The 18,759-nt window shown below is 40.5% G+C and overlaps 1 protein-coding gene across 1 annotated transcript in view; it reads right to left on the reverse strand.

Annotated features, from left to right (window-relative positions):
* Positions 1-295: 295 nt before the first annotated feature.
* The window catches only part of Herc4 (HECT and RLD domain containing E3 ubiquitin ligase 4), a 33,934-nt gene continuing 15,470 nt past the window's right edge, over positions 296-18,759 (reverse strand). Inside the window, exons 25-28 of the mRNA XM_080163573.1 lie at positions 9,292-9,397; positions 8,522-8,682; positions 6,855-6,979; positions 296-449 (exon numbers count right to left, since the gene is read on the reverse strand). Of these exons, the coding sequence (XP_080019699.1) occupies positions 332-449; positions 6,855-6,979; positions 8,522-8,682; positions 9,292-9,397 (510 nt within the window). The 3' untranslated portion in view covers positions 296-331. The remainder of the gene's footprint in view (positions 450-6,854; positions 6,980-8,521; positions 8,683-9,291; positions 9,398-18,759) is intronic.

An 18,759-nucleotide genomic window follows, 5' to 3' on the forward strand; every position in this document is an offset into this window, starting at 1 on the left:
TGTAAACATATGAATGTTTTTTTTTCTGCGTGTCATTGTTCAAATGTCTTCTTTATTAGTTTTTTTTAAGAAATGCAAAATACACTCGACAAGAAAAGTTCATGACAAAAGCTTATCTATAGGTGCTATAATGATATAGTGTACCTGATCATTTAATTAAAAGAAAAAATTGAGGGGACATTGAACTTTGGTACCCAAAGTTTTATAACCACTTTATCTTATTCGTAGGCCCAAAAATCTTGGGTACCTACTTTCATCGAACTGTAATTGGTTAGTTTTAACCAAGTAAAGATTAAACTTGTCAACTAATCTATCTCAGGGGTACTTTTGTTCACCATGATTGGGTTTCCTGAATAGTCATAGTGACACTGTCCATGCCCCTGGCAGGGATCCTGTCCGACCCAGTCAGAAATAATAAAAATTTTCTCTTCTGCTCCTCTGTAAGCTCTCTAAACAAAGTATTTCCATTTTCCTTAGATTTTAGTTCAAGCGTATTAAGTAAAAAATATCTTTAAAAACTAAATTATTTCTACATAATCCAGGGCGACCACTCCAAAACAAAAAAAATATAGTATTTTTATAGTATATTTTTTTAATCCATATAGTATTTTTATAGTATATTTTTTTAATCCATATAGTATATATAGTATATTTTTTAAAACTCATATAGTATGATATAGTATCGGACTTAGAATTATTTAGTAATACAGGTGCTTGCTTACATGTGAAGACCGGAGCACCGAAAACCCCCCCCCCCCCGCTTAGTTTTGACAAAAATCAAAAATAAGGGGGGGGTAGTTTTTTAACCCCCCGCTTAGTTTTGACAAAAATCAAAAATAAGGGGGGGGTAGTTTTTAACCCCCCCCTTAATTTTGAAGAAAATCAAAAATAAGGGGGGGGTAGTTTTTACACTGTACAACACGCCAGAAAGTTGAGTGAGGTAAATCAAGTAAATCCAGTATACCAGAGGGGAAACCTTATTACAGGGATATTCATGTTTTGGGGCATAATTTCCTTATTTATTGACTGATTTTAGTAAGGGGGGGGGGAGTTTGTACACTTATAGGAAATGAAATTCAGTACCAAAGTTTGGGAGGGTCGTATGGGCTTGTTTTTAAAGTTATCAACCTAATTCTTTTTGTAGGCTCTCTTATATGACTTGATATACACGTATTTCTTTAAAAATTTAATTTCGGTACTTTCCTTCTAGGGGCTTGTGGAGCAAAAGACCCCCCAAAACACTAAAAATATGAGTTCTGACCTTATTTTTAAAGATATCGACCTGATTTTTTCTTTATAATACTTTTTTAACATACCCGAATCAACGAACCATTACAGATTTTATTTTGGAACTTTCCTTCTAGGGGCTTGTGGAGCAAGAGACCCCCAAAACACAAAAATATGAGTACTGGGCTTATTTTTGAAGATATCGACCTGATTTTTTTTATAATACTTTTATAACTTAACCGAATTAACGAACCATTACAGATTTCATTTTGGGACTTTCCTCTTAGGGGCTTTTGGAGCAAGAGCCCCCCAAAACACAAAAATATGAGTACTGGGCTTATTTTTGAAGATATCAACCTGCTTTTTTTTATATAAAAATAATATTTAAACATAACCGAATCTACGAACCATTACAGATTTCATTTTGGGACTTTCCTTCTAGAGGCTTGTGGAGCAAGAGACTCCAAAAATCATAAAAATATGAGTTGTGGGCTTCTTTTTTAAGATATCAACCTGATTTTTTATATAAAAATACTATTTTAACATAACCGAATCTACGAACCATTACAGATTTCATTTTGGGACTTTCCTTCTACGGGCTTGTGGAGCATAAGACCCCAAAAACACTAAAAATATGAGTTCTGAGCTTATTTTTTAAGATATCAAACTTGTTTTTAAAAAATCATACTGTTTTAACAGAACCAAATTAAGAAAACATTACAGATTTCATTTTGGGACTTTCCTTCTAGGGGCTAGTAGAGCAAAGATTCCAAAACCACTAAAAATATGAGTTCTGAGCTTATTTTTAAAGATATCAACCTGATCTTTTTAAAATAATACTTTTTTAACATAACCGAACTAAGAAACCATTAAGGATTTCATTTTGGGACTTTCCTTCTAGGGGCTTGTGGAGCAAAAGACCCCCAAAACACTAAAAATATGAGTTCTGAGCTTATTTTTAAAGATAACCTGAGAACTCAATTTATTTTGTTTTGGAGGTGTTTTACCCTACTTTCCCCTAAAAGGAAAGTGCAAAAATAAAATCATTAGTGGCTACCTAGTTCAAACATGTGAAAAAAGTTTTCATGAAAAAAATCAGCTCAATATCTCTAAAAATATTTATTGGGGGTCTTTTGCCCCACTAGCTTCTAGAAGGAAAGTCCCAAAATGAAATCTGTAATGGTTTCTTAGTTCGGTTATGTTAAAAAAAGTGTTCCTAAACAAATCAGGTTGATATATTTAAAAATAAGGTCAGAACTCATATTTTTAGTGTTTTTGGGGTCTTTTGCTCCACAAGCCTCTAGAAGGAAAGTCCCAAAATGAAATCTATAATGGTTCGTAGATTCGGTTATATTAAAATAGTATTTTTATATAAAAAATCAGGTTGATATCTTTAAAAATAAGCTCAGAACTCATATTTTTAGTGTTTTTGGGGTCTTTTGCTCCACAAGCCCGTAGTAGGAAAGTCCCAAAATGAAATCTGTAATGGTTCGTAGATTCGGTTATGTTAAAATAGTATTTTTTTATTATATAAAAAAATAAGGTTGATATCTTAAAAGAGAAGCCCAAACTCATATTTTTATGATTTTTGGGGGTCTCTTGCTCCACAAGCCCCTAGAAGGAAAGTCCCAAAATGAAATCTGTAATGGTTCGTAGATTCGGTTATGTTTAAATATTATTTTTATATAAAAAAAGCAGGTTGATATCTTCAAAAATAAGCCCAGTACTCATATTTTTGTGTTTTGGGGGTCTCTTGCTCCAAAAGCCCCTAGAAGGAAAGTCCCAAAATGAAATCTGTAATGGTTCGTTAATTCGGTTAAGTTAAAAAGGTAATATAAAAAAAATCAGGTTGATACCTTCAAAAATAAGCCCAGTACTCATATTTTTGTGTTTTTGGGGTCTCTTGCTCCACAAGCCCCTAGAAGGAAAGTCCCAAAATGAAATCTGTAATGGTTCGTTGATTCGGGTATGTTAAAAAAGTATTATATAGAAAAAATCAGGTCGATATCTTTAAAAATAAGGTCAGAACTCATATTTTTAGTGTTTTGGGGGGTCTTTTGCTCCACAAGCCCCTAGAAGGAAATTACCGAAATTCAATTTTCAAAGAAATACGTGTATATCAAGTCATATAAGAGAGCCTACAAAAAGAATTAGGTTGATAACTTTAAAAACAAGCCCATAAGACCCTCCCAAACTTTGGTACTGAATTTCATTTCCTATAAGTGTACAAACTTCCCCCCCCCTTGATGTATCCCTGAACAGAAAATGAAAATAAGGAGGAGGGGGGCCAGTAAAAGGTTTTAATTTTGCGCAAAATTAAAACCTTTTACTGGCCCCCCTCCTCCTTATTTTCATTTTCTGTTCAGGGATACATCAATCACTAAAATCAGTCAATAAATAAGGAAATTATGCCCCAAAACATGAATGTCCCTGTAATAAGGTTTCCCCTCTGGTATACTGGATTTTCTTGATTTACCTCACTCAACTTTCTGGCGTGTTGTACAGTGAAAAAACTACCCCCCCCTTATTTTTGATTTTCTTCAAAATTAAGGGGGTGGTTAAGTCTTTGCCTTGCTGAGCTTTTTTCCTCCTTGCCGTTTTCCAGACATTAAAAAACTAACCCCCCCTTATTTTTGATTTTTGTCAAAACTAAGCGGGGGGGGTTGGGTTTTCGGTGCTCCAGTCTACCACATGTAAGCAAGTACCGTAATACATTATCAATAATAACTCAAAGCATAGCTATTATCAAAGCAATTTCACATATAATGGGCTTACTCTGTGATTATTAGGCTAGGTATTAATGTGAGACTATAGGTTATTTAGGATAAAAGTTTACTTTTGGTTAGTATTTCACATTTATTTAATCATTTTTTGGATAGGTCTCAGGTTCAGGTGCTGCAGGCTATATGGAAGATGGTTTCTGGACAAGTAAAAAAAAAAATTTCTGTTTAAAGAGTTAGAGATCAACTTATAAAACAAAAAATTCATCTTTTTGGATGTTATTAAATAACATAAATGAAGAAAAAATTAAAATAGGCCTCTAAGTTCTGGTCTAGCAGGCCTCCAGGTCTACTCTGGACAGGTTATAGATATTTTTTATTTGAAGAGTTAGAGGCCAACTATTAAAACAGAATATGCATCTTTTTGAATGCTATTAACATATCTGAAGAAAAAATTAAAATCGGCCTCCAAGTTCTAGTCCTGTAGGACTCCATGTCCACTCTGGACAGGTAAAAAATAAAAATTTCTTATTTGAAGAGTTAGAGGTCAACTTATAAAAAAGAATATGCATCTTTTTGGATCTTATTAACATAACTGAAGAAAAAAATTAAAATCGACCTCTAAGTTGTGGTCCTGCAGACTCTGGACAGGTAAAAATCAAACTTCCCTTAATTGAACAGTTAATGGTATATTTGTAAAAAAAATGAGCTTATATTTGGATGTTCTTTATATATTTGAAGGAAAAAATAAAATTGGCCTTCAGGTTTAGGTGCTGCAGGCCTCAAGGTGGATTCGGGACACAAAAAAAATAAAAATTTTAAATTTAAGGAGTTAAGAGGTTAGTTTTTTTTACAACATAAGCATCTTTATAGATGCTATTTATATGTTATATATTAAGAAAAAATGACAATCGACCTCCAGTTTTTGATGCTGCAGGGACAGGTAAAAATAAAAATTTCTTATTTATAGAGATAGAGGTTAGTTTATAAAATACCATAAGCATCTTTTTATATGTTATTTACATATCTAAAGAAAAAATACAATTGACCTCCAGGTCTAGGTGCTGAAGGCTTCCATGTAGACTCTGTTCAGAGAAAACCTGGAGGCCTGAACTTGAACTCTTCAAATAAGAAAGGGGACTATCCACGAACAAGAGCACGAGATTCTAAGTACCTTCCAGCATTGATCCTGAGTATTTTCTTTCAGAATATAATAGGTCACTATGAATAATTATTATATTGACGAGAAAATTTATGTTTCACCACTTCAGATTGAAGAAAAGTAAAAAAATGTCCAGCATTTTTAGTCAAAATTATATCAAACGTTTTGTTGAGTCTTTAATTGTCCATGTTGTCAAATGATAAAAATTAAAAAAAGTCAAAAGCACATTTACTATATCTCATATGTATGTTTAGATAATGCTAATATGGATTAATTTACAATCTATATAACACGAGTATTCGCATATGTATCATCATATATCCATTTCTTAACAGAATTAGCTTCATAAAAGTTTTCAAAATCAATTAAAATACCTAAAAAAAAAACATGGTGAAACATAAATTTTCTCGTCAATACATTTATGATATATGGTGACCTATTATATTCTGAAAGAAAATACTTAGGATCAATGCTGGAACGTACTTAGAATCGTGTGCTCTCGTTCGTGGATAGTCCCCTTTAAGTCTTTTACCTGTCCTGAATGAACCTGAACTTGGATCCCAATATGTTAATATTTTCTAAATAAATGCATATTCTGTTAGGTATATAAATAGACCTCTAACTCTTCATATAAAAAAAATGATTGTATACCTGTTCAGAGAAAACCTGGAGGCCTGAACTTGAACTCTTCAAATAAGAAATTTGAGTCTTTTACCTGTCCTGAATGAACCTGAACTTGGATCCCAATATGTTAATATTTTCCAAAAAATTACATATTCTGTTTTATAAGTTGACCTCTAACTCTTCAAATAAGAAATTTGTTTTTTTTTTACCTGTCCAGAGTGGACCTGGAGGCCTGCAGGGCTTGACCCTGGGGGCTAATTTTCAATTTTTTTTCAGATATATTAATAACATTTAAAAAAGATGCATATTCTGTTTTATAGGTTGTTGACCTCTAACTCTTCAAACAAATAATTTGAATTTTTACCTGTCCAGAGTGGACCTGTTGGCCTGCAGGACCAGAACTTGGAGGCCAATTTTATTTTTTTTCTTAAGATATGTTAATAACATCCTGAAAGATGCATATTTTGTTTAATAAGTTGATCTCTAAATTTTACAATTTTTTTACCTGTCCAGAAACCACCTTTTAGCCTGCAGAACCTGGAAACTTATCCAAAAAATTATTGAATATAAGTGAAGTACTACCCAAAAGTAAACTTTTATCCCAAATAACCCATAGTCTCACATTAATACCTAGCCTAATATTTAATCATGAAGTAAATTGTAAGTGAAAGTGGCAAAACTTTTCCCTCACCCTTAAGTTAATTCTATGAAAAATAACTGATATTTAAATCATAATCACAAACTAAAATATATTAAAGGATTTTCTTCATCTCTTTCTTACTGTAGAGCTTTATGCATTTTTGTCGTATCACAGTATCTTTTGAGCCCCCCGCAGGGGCTATAAATAGGAGAAAAGCTACTGTGAAAATAAGACAAAACGCTCCTTAAGGGGCATTGTCACAAAACTGACAATATTCGTTTTTTGTTATATAAATGTAATATCATATAGTATATATAGTAAATTTTGGTTAAGTAAAGGTAATAATATATAGATTATATAGTAAATTTTGGTCATATAGTATGATATAGTATTCAAACTCATCCTATATAGTATAAATAGTATATATAGTATGCAGTGGTCGCCCTGATAATCATTATAAAATACTATGCTAGGTACTTACTTGAATGCCCTCCAGAACATGAGTATAACTTCATGATCCTTGTGATAAGGTTCTTTATATTCACAGTTCTCTCTAAACTCATCCCAGTTGTAATTCTCGTTACCAATCACTAGAGCCATTAATTCCTAAATATGAGAAATATATTTGGAAAAGTAGATCATCATCATTGCCTTTTAGTTCTCGGCAGAACGTAGGCCATGCACACACAATGGTTCTCCAATCTTCCTTTGTTTGGGCACGTTTTGAGGCATTGCTGAAAGATGGAATTTTCTTATCTTTCAGTTCACTTAAGAGTTTCCTCCTCCAGGTTGTTTTTGGTCTACCTGGTTTCCTCTTTCCTACGTGGGGGTTCCAAGTCAAGGCTTGATTGGTTATATCATTACTAGCGGCTTTGCCCCTAGCCTCTAGGGGCTTCGCCCTATATAGTTTTGGGAAGTCAACCCTCCTTAATAGAAATATTCAAAAAATTATTCTTTGTTAATTACTCTGTGGTAAAATTAAACCCAGGTTGTATGCTTTATGCACAAAAATTTTAATTTGTACAAATTAAACCCAGGTTGTTTGCCGTATACACAAAAATTTCAATTCGTAAAAATTAGACCTAGGTTGTTCGCATACACAAAAATTAAAATTAAAAAAAAAATATTTTGATTTTTTTTTTCGGGGGGGGGGGATTCATGGGGGCGTCGCCCCATGTTGCAGTGGGGTTCCCACACCCCCATTAATGGTTTTTGTTTAAAAAAAATTTTAAAAAAAATTTTTGGAAGTGGGGATTTTTTTATTTTTTGGGGGGTTGGGGTGTCCCAACCCCCAAGAAAATAGCTTAAAACCACCAGAGGACCAGTAGGTATATTCCTAGAAGGGTAGAGCCCAATTTGATCAGCAGTTACTGAGATTTTACAAAAAATGAAAAAAAAAAATTTGGGGGGTTGGATTTTTTTTATTTTTGGGGGGTTGGGGGTGTCCCACCCCCCAAGAAAACAGCCTAAAACCACCACAGGACCAGTAAGTATATTCCCTGAAGAGTAGAATCCGATCGGTTCAGTGGTTACCGAGATCTTAAGGGACAGACAGACAGACGGACAGACAGACGGACAGACATCAAGCTACTTTGTATATATATATATACTAGCGGCTTCGCCCCTAGCCTCTAGGGGCTTTGCCCCAAGAGATGACAACAAAAAAAATAAAAAAAAAATAAGAAGAACTAAAGAAATCTTCTACAAAAGAAATTTTCTACAAAAGAAATTTTCTACAAAAGAATATTTCTACAAAAGAATTCTTCTACAAAAAAAAAAAAAAAAAAAAAAAAAAAAAAAAATAATAAAAAAATGGGGGGAATTTTTTTTGTTTTTGGGGGGGTTGGGGGTGTCCCACCCCCCAAGAAAATAGCTTAAAACCACCACAGGACCAATAGGTATATACCCTGAAGAGTAGAATCCAATTGGTTCAGCGGTTACCGAGATCTTAAGGGACAGACAGACAGACAGACAGACGGACAGACGGACAGACATCAAGCTACTTTGTATTATAGATAAAAAAGTAGATACCCAAAAGAAAAAGTTCGAAAATTTTTGAATTTCATCAATCTACTATATTTATAATAATCTTATTTCTTAAAAAGACACCATATGATATTAACTATATTGAAATTGTGCATTTATTACCTTTGCCTGGAACAGCTGAAGAACCTGTTTATTGACAACCTTGAGAAAACCATCCTTGAAAGCATCAAAATGAGATTTGCATGAAGAATTTAGAATATAGTTGATGTATAATTTGACATATTCTTCTTTGTTCTCCTGTGTTACTTCTATATTCTCTCCATCTAAAATAAGAATAGGTGTAAAACTAACTTTTACGTTGATATTTATTTAATTTAAATAGTTTTAAGGTATAATAATATCATATGATATCCAATAATATAAGTTAGTATTAGTAGTAACTTATAGGGATAAAATAATTCTTATATGATAAATTTTCCTAAGTTTTAAGATGTTCTGGGTAGGGCTTCAGGTTCAGGAGTTTCAAGCCTCCAGATGGTCTCTAGAAAGGTAATTTTTTAAAAATTGTTTTTAAGAGTGAAAGGTAAAATTATAAAACAAAATATGCATCTATTTGAAAATTTTACTTTATAAGTTGACCAATAACTTTTCAAAAAAAATTAAATTTTTATTTTTATTAGTCCAGAGAACACCTGGAGGCTTTAGCTCCTGAACCTGTAGGCCTATCCAAAAAATCTTAAAACTTAGAAAATTCATCATGTAATAATGATTTTTTTCTTTTATAACCTACCCTCTCAGTCCAAAGATAAAGCCTAAGCACACTGTTTATGCAAAAGTGTCAAAACTCCCCCCCCCCCTTTAAGTAATAAGATGGAGAATTATTAAAATCTAATTTATTGATTACTAATCTACAATAGGCATAAGAACTTCACCTGGTTTTAATGGTTTGCTGACAACCTCTCCGAAATAAGATTCACTGATGGTAAAGTTGAGACTAAATACTTCAGCAAAGTCGTCTTCTTTGTAATCAAGAAGGTTCTAAAAATTAATACAATTGTTTAAAAATAAAATTTATGTGTTTTCCCCAGTGAGTAAGGGAGGGGACAATGGATCGAATATTCAATTTTTAGGAGTCTCAGACTTTGGGGACTGGCTTAAAGGGAACATGCAAGAATTCAGCAGTTTCTAACCAATCTTGGGGACCAATTATGAATGACGTCACGCAAAATCATGCATAATCTCGCGGCAAACTAGCGCGTCAACAAAAAGATAAACAATAACAAGCAGACAGAATATTTTGATTTTGAAAATTATTTTGTAAATTGAATCATTACATTTTTTAAAAGCGAAGCTTTTCTATAATTAGGGTCGGTCCGTCCGTCCGTAACGGATAGCTTTTTTCGTTAATTTAGACATGTTAGAATTGTCCTATCGATTTCAAATTTTGCATTGTGATTCTTTTAGTAGTTAGGTACGATTTAGAAAGCGTAGCAACTCTTTAATCATTACCAAAATGTCCGTACGTCCATTTTAAACATATTGATTTTTTTTACTTTTTTCGTTAATTTAGGCATGTTAGAATTGTCCTTTCGATTTAAAATTTTGCATGGTGATTCCTGTAATAGTTAGGTACGATTTAGAAAGCGTAGCAACTCTATAATCATTACCAAAATGTCCGTACGTTCATTTTAAACATGTTGATTTTTTTTACTTTTTTAAATAGCTTTTTTCGTTAATTTAGGCATGTTAGAATTGTCCTATCGATTTAAAATTTTGCATGGTGATTCCTGTAATAGTTAGGTACGAGTTAGTAAGCGTAGCAACTCTATAATCATTACCAGAATATCCGTACGTCCATTTTAAACATGTTGATTTTTTTACATTTTTAACAACAAATTTGTATGTGACCTAATTATCCGATTGGTCTGATTTTTGGTATACTGATTCCTAGGACAACAAAGTACAATATTATAAGCGAAGCAACTCTATAATCGAGTCCTAAAAATGTAAATATGTCCATAATCATTATCATGTATAAAGTAGTTTTTCAACGAATTTACTTACAAGTTTGCTTTGACTCTTATACATTCGCATTCTGATTATTCAGTTCTGACATTATACAAGTGTTAATATTCGTTTGTCCTTCCATTTCAGAGCTTCGCTTTTATGGATGTTGTCATCCTTGTTATATCTAATTCTTGTTTAATGTTAATTCATTCCGATTAGTGCGTTGTAGAAAGAAATTATATTAAGATTATTAGTTATTATGAGCAAAGCCTTCCTATAATTAGGTCCCGCACATTTGTACGTCCGTAACGGTTAGCTCTTTTCGTTACTTTAGACATGTTAGATGTTTCTTATTGATTTAATGTAAAGGCAAAAGTTTTTTGTCTTTAGCTTAATATTTCTGTAATTAATGATCCGATTAATTTCAAAATTTTAGGGAAAATTCACGAAGTCCTGAGTTGTTCAAGGTTTGTTTATCATTAAAATCTCAAGATGGTGTTATCTTATTTTTCTGTCCTGGATGCTAGGAGCGCAGCTACCAGTTATCCTAAGATATGTTACTTAAACCTTAAGATCTTTAAAATTAAGATGTACTTATATTCTCATTTTATTTATGTAGTATGAAATTTTGACGCAAGGTATCTCATTTTTATTTCGTTAAATGAAATAACTTGTGTTAAAAGTTCTGTAGGAAGGTAATTGTTTTAGTAAGTTTTGTAATATAATTATTTAAAGGCTTTTTCATGTCTAAGCTTTTTAATAAATACAATAAAAAAATTTGGGTAAAAGAAGTTGTAAAAGTAAAATGGTATGGTTCCTTAATTTTCCGAAGTTAAAATAATAACAATTATGGAAATGAATTGTAAACAAGTGTTTTGATCTCTAGAATCAAGGCTTGTAGTAAAGCATCAGTTTAAGGATGGTGCATTTCGAATTAAAAACAATTCAAAAAGTCAAAAATTTCCACTAAAGGTTGCTATATTGCAAATACTTGTTTTATCTGGAAATATCTGGGTTTTCAACCTTAAAGGGTCACAACTATAAAATTGAATTAACTGCCCATTGTCCCCTCCCTTACTCCCTGGTTTTCCCTCAAAGTAATGTGGTATCCGCCTATGATAAACGGCAGACACCAGAGTTCAAATGACTACGGCAGTGTGAACAGACGTGGACACCTATACTATAGAGAAGCTACGCTTCTCTAGCAATCACTAAATAATAAACAGAATCTATTCAGTTGTTCCTTTATTGAAGGTCTAAGGATTACTAAAGTTATATACATCAAACAATAGCTACACAGATAGGAATAAATAATCATAAATAAAAGCAATATAATACATATACAATAATCAGTTTGGGCAATAATGATCCCCCATCCCTGGAAAGGGTGGGGGGAATTAACAATACAGCTTAACCATAATAAGGCTGTCAGAATCAATCATTAATTTTAGGCATAGGGAGGGGGTCGGCAGACCCATTCCCCAGGACTCGGGGGAGGGCCTTTGGCCCTTCCCCGAACCCCGGTCAGGGTTGCCATAGGCATGGCTCACGGTTGCCGAATACCACAACTCTCCCCTCGGAAGGCTGGGAGGGGGTCTCCCTGCCAGACTTCCGACAGTGGTTGAGGCCTTCGGCCCGCTCCTTAGGGCTAAGATATATATACAAACGATAATGATTCAATGGAATCCTAGTGGTGATTTTCAGGGCTGATGGGCTCCCAACGTGGGATAGAAGGTAGAGGCTGGCTTTGGTTGGACACGTAGCTCGACGCCAGCAGGTGTCAGGTTGGCGTGGGGCACAGCCGCTGCGGGGCAGGTCAGTAACGGGGCATTCTGGTTGTTGTTGGCAGCGGCTGGGGCACTGGCTACCAAATTGACCGTCTGAGCGACAGCCTGGCCTCCCAAGGGGCCGCGGGGCTTTCCAGAGGGTGGTCCAGGCCTGCCTGGGCGGTCATGCCCGCTATCAGCTGATTGCATGGACACCATTTCCTCGGCTGCTTCCCGGCCGATAGGAATGGCATCCCAGTCTACTGAAAAGTCCCGGGACTTGGCATGGGTTAGCCGGGCTCTGGCCAAGGCCTTCCTGTACAAGGTTGGATGGTACAGGAACACTTGTGACATCGCATTCATGGCTGCCCGTACACCTCCTTGTGCGGCTGCCAGGGAAATGATGGTTAAATCCCCCAGCAGTTTGAGGATCAACAACAGCAAACACAGTATGGCTGCGCCATCTCCCCACTCGTGAATAGCTTGTCTGAACCCAGCCCAGACATCCAGGGCGGCCTCTCCTTCCTCTGCCAGTCGGTCGATATTGTAGGACACGATCCCATGGTCTCCGGTGGCCGAACAGCTACCTTGCTGAACGCATGAGCCATAAGACAGGCCGGTCAGCATGGCGGCTTTATACGCTGGGAACGCTAGCAGCTGCTGCCAGTCGTTCAGCTCAGCCTGCGAATACAAGCCTCCCGAACTAAAGTCATCCAAGGGTTCTGTCAGCAGCTGCTTGGGCGTATCCAGCGGGGGTGGCCTCTTCTTAGGTGCGGGGGTTAACTCTATCCAGCCTTCCTCCGCGTGCACAGTTAGGGGGTAGGTGGAGGAGCAGGGAATCTTGGTGGCGTGGCCGCTATACACCCTTGTCACGGCGTCTATTGAATCCTGTGGGTTCCACTGGTACTTTGTCCCAACATTCATTGCTCTCACGGACAACATATTTGTTTCGTTGGCAGGTAAGCTGGAGCAGGACATCTCCCCTCAGCACAGAGAACGTGCTCCCCTGGACACGCACCGGGTGGGCCGGGTCTAGTTGCTGGAGCTTCCAGCAATTGGCCGCTACTTCTTCTGCAGCTGTGCTTTTCATGCGTGTCTCCAGGGTAGATCCAATGTAGCCTGCATGTATCTGGGCCTGCAGGGGGACATCCACATCCCTGGCCGATACTCTGGGCAGCGCTGCCGCGGCCGGGTCAGCTGCCACGAACAATGCTGGGTGGTTGGTGGCATGGGCCTCAAAGTCGCAGTTCACTATTGAGGTGGGGGTGGTCATGTTGATGAAGAACTGGGCTTGATGGTCAACCAGGAACGCATCCATCACTAGGCTAGGCTGGAGGCTGCGGATCAGCCTCAAGGGGCAATCTCTCCCCAGGTGGTCCCACACGTAGGTGGCTTCCCCAGTGATGCAAGACAGCTCAGAATGGGGACATTCTAGGGTCAGGTGGTCAGATTGGGACTCCACCCGTCCATCCTCTACTACGTAGGTCTCTTCCTTGACCAGCAGCCGTCGTTCCTGGAGCACTAATTCGTTGCGGTACAGCTGGCCCTCAAAATGGACGTCCTCCCCTTCACAACCCACCCCCTCGGGGCTGTTGACCAAGGCGCCCACCATGTCGAGGGTGAAGAACAGGGGATGGTTCAGCTGGAACGTCAGTGGCTGGGTCTTGCCTGGCAGCGTGTAGACTCGGTTCCTGGCCAGGTCTCGGCACGTTTCTGGATCAATCTTGGTTGGCCTCATGAGGGTGGGGACCGAGGTCACCTTGAGGTGACCCCATACCCCACACCTAAATGTCCACTGGGACACGGTGAGCTGACAACTGTATCCTGTTGTTTCCCTAATCTTGACTTGCTGCAGGACATGTACCTCGTGGCCCAGGGGCACCTCCTGGTGTAGCGGTTCCGTGCTACACATCTTCTCCTTATTGTAGGCTGTGACGTGGGTGGGGTTGGCGCAGTCCCACCCTACCAGGACGTAGCTAGTTGTAGGCCACACGGCTGCGAGCAGTAGTCCCCACAGAACCATCCACCAATGTGAGAAGCTACCAGACAGCCATCTACCTCGCACACGCGGCTGGGGATCTTCGGCTCGGGTCACGGCTGCTTCTTGGGACTGGACACGGCTGGGTTGCTCCTGGCTAGATACAAATTTCCATTGAGCGTTATCTTTGTGTGCCCGGGGCATCCCGATACCCTCCCCAATGACAGACTGACAGGCGACTGGCGCCTGCCTGGGTGTCAGCTCCCCTAGCCCCAAGGGGTCCCTTCCCTTGTCCATGGCATGCCCAGTGGCATGGGGCTGAAGTGCGTGTGGCACAGGCTCGCCCTGAATCACGTCCCTCCCCTGCCCTAGGAACTCAGGTGCATGTGGCACAGGCAAGTCCTTATATCCCCAAATTTCAATCTCCCCAGCCTCTGGTGCCGGAGGCACAGGCAAGGTTGGGGAGTTACAATAATTTGGATACAATACATTTGTCAAATTTAACTTATCCTGGCTCGACTGGAAGTGATGGGCAGCTGGGTTCCCTCGGCTGGCAGGGGGCGCTGGATGGTGTATGGCTGGGCTCTCCCTACGGGCTGGTGGCGCTGGCTGACTGGGGGTGACGGGTGTCACCCCTTCCTCTGGGACTGCTGGCTCGTTCCAGGATCCAGGTATCTCGGTGGCGGCGACGGTTGTCGCCCCAGGCACCAGGGTGGGGGCGCTGGATAGCACCCCCCAGTCATCGCAGGTGGCGCCCCATACATCGACTCTGATGCGCTGGCTAGCGCCTCCTGCCTCTCTCGTTCAACGGCCGCCAGGGCCTCTCCGTACACCGTCTCAGTGACGCTGGGTAGCGCCCCTCCACTCTTGCTGGGTAGGCTCGGTCGGGCAGGCCCCATCATGTTTAGGCTGAAGGGCTGGGGCCTCAGGACTTCTGGCTCGGCAATGTTGTTGGGCTGCACAAACTCCGGCCCCAGGTGGTTGAGGCTGAAGCCCAGGCCAACCCGGTTGGGTTCAGCCGCTCCTCCCAGTACGTTGATTCTAGCTGGGACGGTTCCAAACTGCGGCATTCCGTCGGCTCGGCCCGCTGCGTTGGGGGCGGCTGCTTGCTGCAGTGTTGCTGGGGGCGCGCTCCCTTCCATGTTGGCTACTCTGCTGGGCTTTCCTGGGGGAGCGCCCTTGTCTGCAGTGCGCCTCCGGCCAGCTACCTGGTCCCAGTCAGCTCTGCACTCGGCCGCCGTATGGCCGGCATAGTGGCAACGCTCGCACTTGGCAGGACGGTCACGGCGTGGCTGGGTGCGTCTCTCCTCTAGGCTGACTTCCATAGGCGTCGGACAGTCTCGGGCTCGGTGGCCTTTCCCTTGGCAGCAGTAACAGCGGCCTGAAGTCTTGTCATCTGGGGCGACCTTCCCCATCTGGTGGAGACCCGGAGCCAAGGCGCCAATCTCCATTGGCTCCGACTCGTCGTAGTGGGGCAACTGGACACTGGACACTGACACCCTCCTTCAGCTGCTTGGTAATCATTGTGACGGTGAACATGGCTCGCCTCGTGTACTCAGGTACAGAGGCAATCTCATGACTCATCATTTCACGTTTCACATTAGCGTTACGAATGCCACGATTTAATTCGTCTATCAACAATTCAAGGTCCTCATGGCTGTAGGCCTCCCTATACAAGGCACACTTTGTGGATATGTATGCTTGTATAGGTTCTGTCGAGTGTTGCCTGTAATCCCTGAAGGCTTGCTTCAAAGTCTGGGATTCAAAGGCTGGACGAAATAACATTTCACACTCGGCCTTGACTTGTTCGTATGTCAAGGCTTGGCCTGCCTCGCCAAACAGATGAGAGGCCATCTCCGCTGCTTGCCCCACCAGTGACAGTAAAAGGGCGTTGCGGCGGTTTAGTGTGTCATGGGACGGCACGCGGTAAGCCGCCCATGACATCTCGAGTCTGCGGATGTGGGAACTCCAGGATTGCTTGGGCGGTCCTCTATACTCCGGCAGGTTACTCAGCATCAGCTTGCGGTACTCGGCTGGAGCCGGTTGGGGGTCATCCTGGAGCCATCCTTGGGCTTGGTCGCCTCCTGGCGCTTGCGGCTGCTCCATCGGGTCAACGGTTCAGCGGCGGGACACAAAGTTTTAAGTCAATACTATAAATGGTTTACACTTGAGGCTTTCTAGCCTAGCAGCCAACACTGTTTATCACTAGGTTGGTAGTTTAACTACAAAGATGTAACTTAGATGTACTTGTCACTAGGTTTTCTGAGTTGTAGAGTAGGCTGGTAGGGGTAGATAGCTGTTGAGGGTCTGAACTGCTGTCAGGAACTGATTGGGTTTTCCTTTATCACACTATAGATAGGAGGGAGAAGCTTGTAAGTCTTGTTTTCTAAAAATATCTCTGTTAGATGCTATGGAGTAGCTCCGCTCCTGTGTGTGTGTGTGTGCGTGAAATATCCTTTCCTTGCAACGCGCTTACGCACCGTCAAATCCGCGCACACAGGTAAAACGCGCACTTATCCCTCAACCCGCTCTCTCATTGGTCCGCTTTGTCCGTTGAATTTTGTGATACGTCCCGAACTCTGCTGCGCGACCCGTAAATGGCGCTCTGTTCTCCCGGTCGCTATCTCCACACCGTGGGCGGACTTATTCAAGTGTGGGTAGGAGGGGGGAAGCGCGTGAGGGGACGGGGTAAAACCGTCCGTTCCCCCTGTGGAGAAGGGGGAGTGCTGTGGGTTTGAGGTAACTGTGTGGTGAGGTAATTGTGCCCTTTTTCCTTAATCCTGGGCTTATTGTTATGTCACCTTGATTGTATTTTCTTAAATGGATGGTGGGCCCCTCCCTTTCCTCTGGAATAAGGGGTGTATTTGTTGTGCTGGAGGCTTGGGTGGTTAGATTGTTTATCAATGCATTGTTATATTACATCTAGATTCTATTTTTGGCCTTATCACAATACACCACAGATTTGCTTACCAAGCCTGTTCTATTTTTAGTTTTATCACAATACACAACAAATTGTTTACCAATCCTTGCTCATAAATCTATTGTTCAGCCTTCACACTAGGGTGGTAATCCCTACAATGTGATATAATATCTGCTTTTCTAGATGGGTGGCTGCGCTGTAGCCTCTCAGGATACTTGGAGTTGACGTAGTTTCCTCTGCTTGGTACACTACACTCGTATGTTGGCTCGCAGCTCGCAGCTATTTGGCGTGTTTCAGCCTGTCGGCGGCAGGGAATGTCCCGTCCTGCAGCGCCGTATATCCAAATCCAGCTGGTGGCGGCAGGGAATGTCCCGTCCTGCAGCGCCGCTGGTTCGAATCCTTGGCTTGTTTCAGTCTGTCGGCGGCAGGGAATGTCCCGTCCTGCAGCGCCGTGTATCCGAATCCGGCTGGTGGCGGCAGGGAATGTCCCGTCCTGCAGCGCCGCTGGTTCAAATCCTGCTATCTCTTGCAGTAAATGTTGGCCTATTTTCAGCCGTTTACACTTAGTTGGCCTGTTTCAGCCCGTCCGCAGGCCTGTTTCAGCCCTTGAGCGCTCAATTCTCCGTTAGATGTCGGCGCTTCTCGCGGTTCTCCGTCAAGTTTCGCTGCTCTCCGCAGTCTCTCATCCGATCTCGCTAGATTTCGCTTCCACAACTGCCGGATGCAGAGTTAGACCTTGCTATCCAGGGTGGGTAATTCAGGTTGCTTGTGTCAGTTTTGCCAGTTTCACTGCTGGGAGTACCTTAGCCTCAGCTGCGCGTCTGCTCTACACTTGTGGTTTGCCGTAATCTCACACAGCTGTCACCAAAAGTTGTGGTATCCGCCTAGGATAAACGGCAGACACCAGAGTTCAAATGACTACGGCAGTGTGAACAGACGTGGACACCTATACTATAGAGAAGCTACGCTTCTCTAGCAATCACTAAATAATAAACAGAATCTATTCAGTTGTTCCTTTATTGAAGGTCTAAGGATTACTAAAGTTATATACAACAAACAATAGCTACACAGATAGGAATAAATAATCATAAATAAAAGCAATATAATACATATACAATAATCAGTTTGGGCAATAATGATCCCCCATCCCTGGAAAGGGTGGGGGGAATTAACAATACAGCTTAACCATAATAAGGCTGTCAGAATCAATCATTAATTTTAGGCATAGGGAGGGGGTCGGCAGACCCCTTCCCCAGGACTCGGGGGAGGGCCTTTGGCCCTTCCCCGAACCCCGGTCAGGGTTGCCATAGGCATGGCTCACGGTTGCCGAATACCACAGTAACACTCCCTTACTTTTAAAAATAAATTAAAAATAAGGGGGGGGGGGCGGGTGCAGAAAGTTTTTATTTCATGACTATCCCCTGCAAGGAATATACCTGCGGTGCCATAACTTGGAGACTACTGCCAAATTTTGTAATAAAAATGTATTTTAAAATTGAATGAAAAAAAGATATTGTAATTAAGTGACTTGACAAGTGGTTTTTTTAAAAGAAAATCTATAAAATTTCTGAAACAATAATCAATTCTGTAAGTTGGATCAATGTTTTTCTAATAACGTGTCCTAGAAAAACTGATATCATTAGGGTGGAAGGGGACATTGAACTGTAAATGCCACTGGTTCCCAATTTTTTCAACATCACGTGATCTTATTCGTTGGCTCAAAAACTTT

Source organism: Acartia tonsa, chromosome 6 (genome assembly GCF_053477335.1).
Source record: "Acartia tonsa isolate MP-2025a chromosome 6, ASM5347733v1, whole genome shotgun sequence".
Taxonomy (NCBI): Eukaryota; Metazoa; Arthropoda; class Copepoda; order Calanoida; family Acartiidae; genus Acartia; species Acartia tonsa.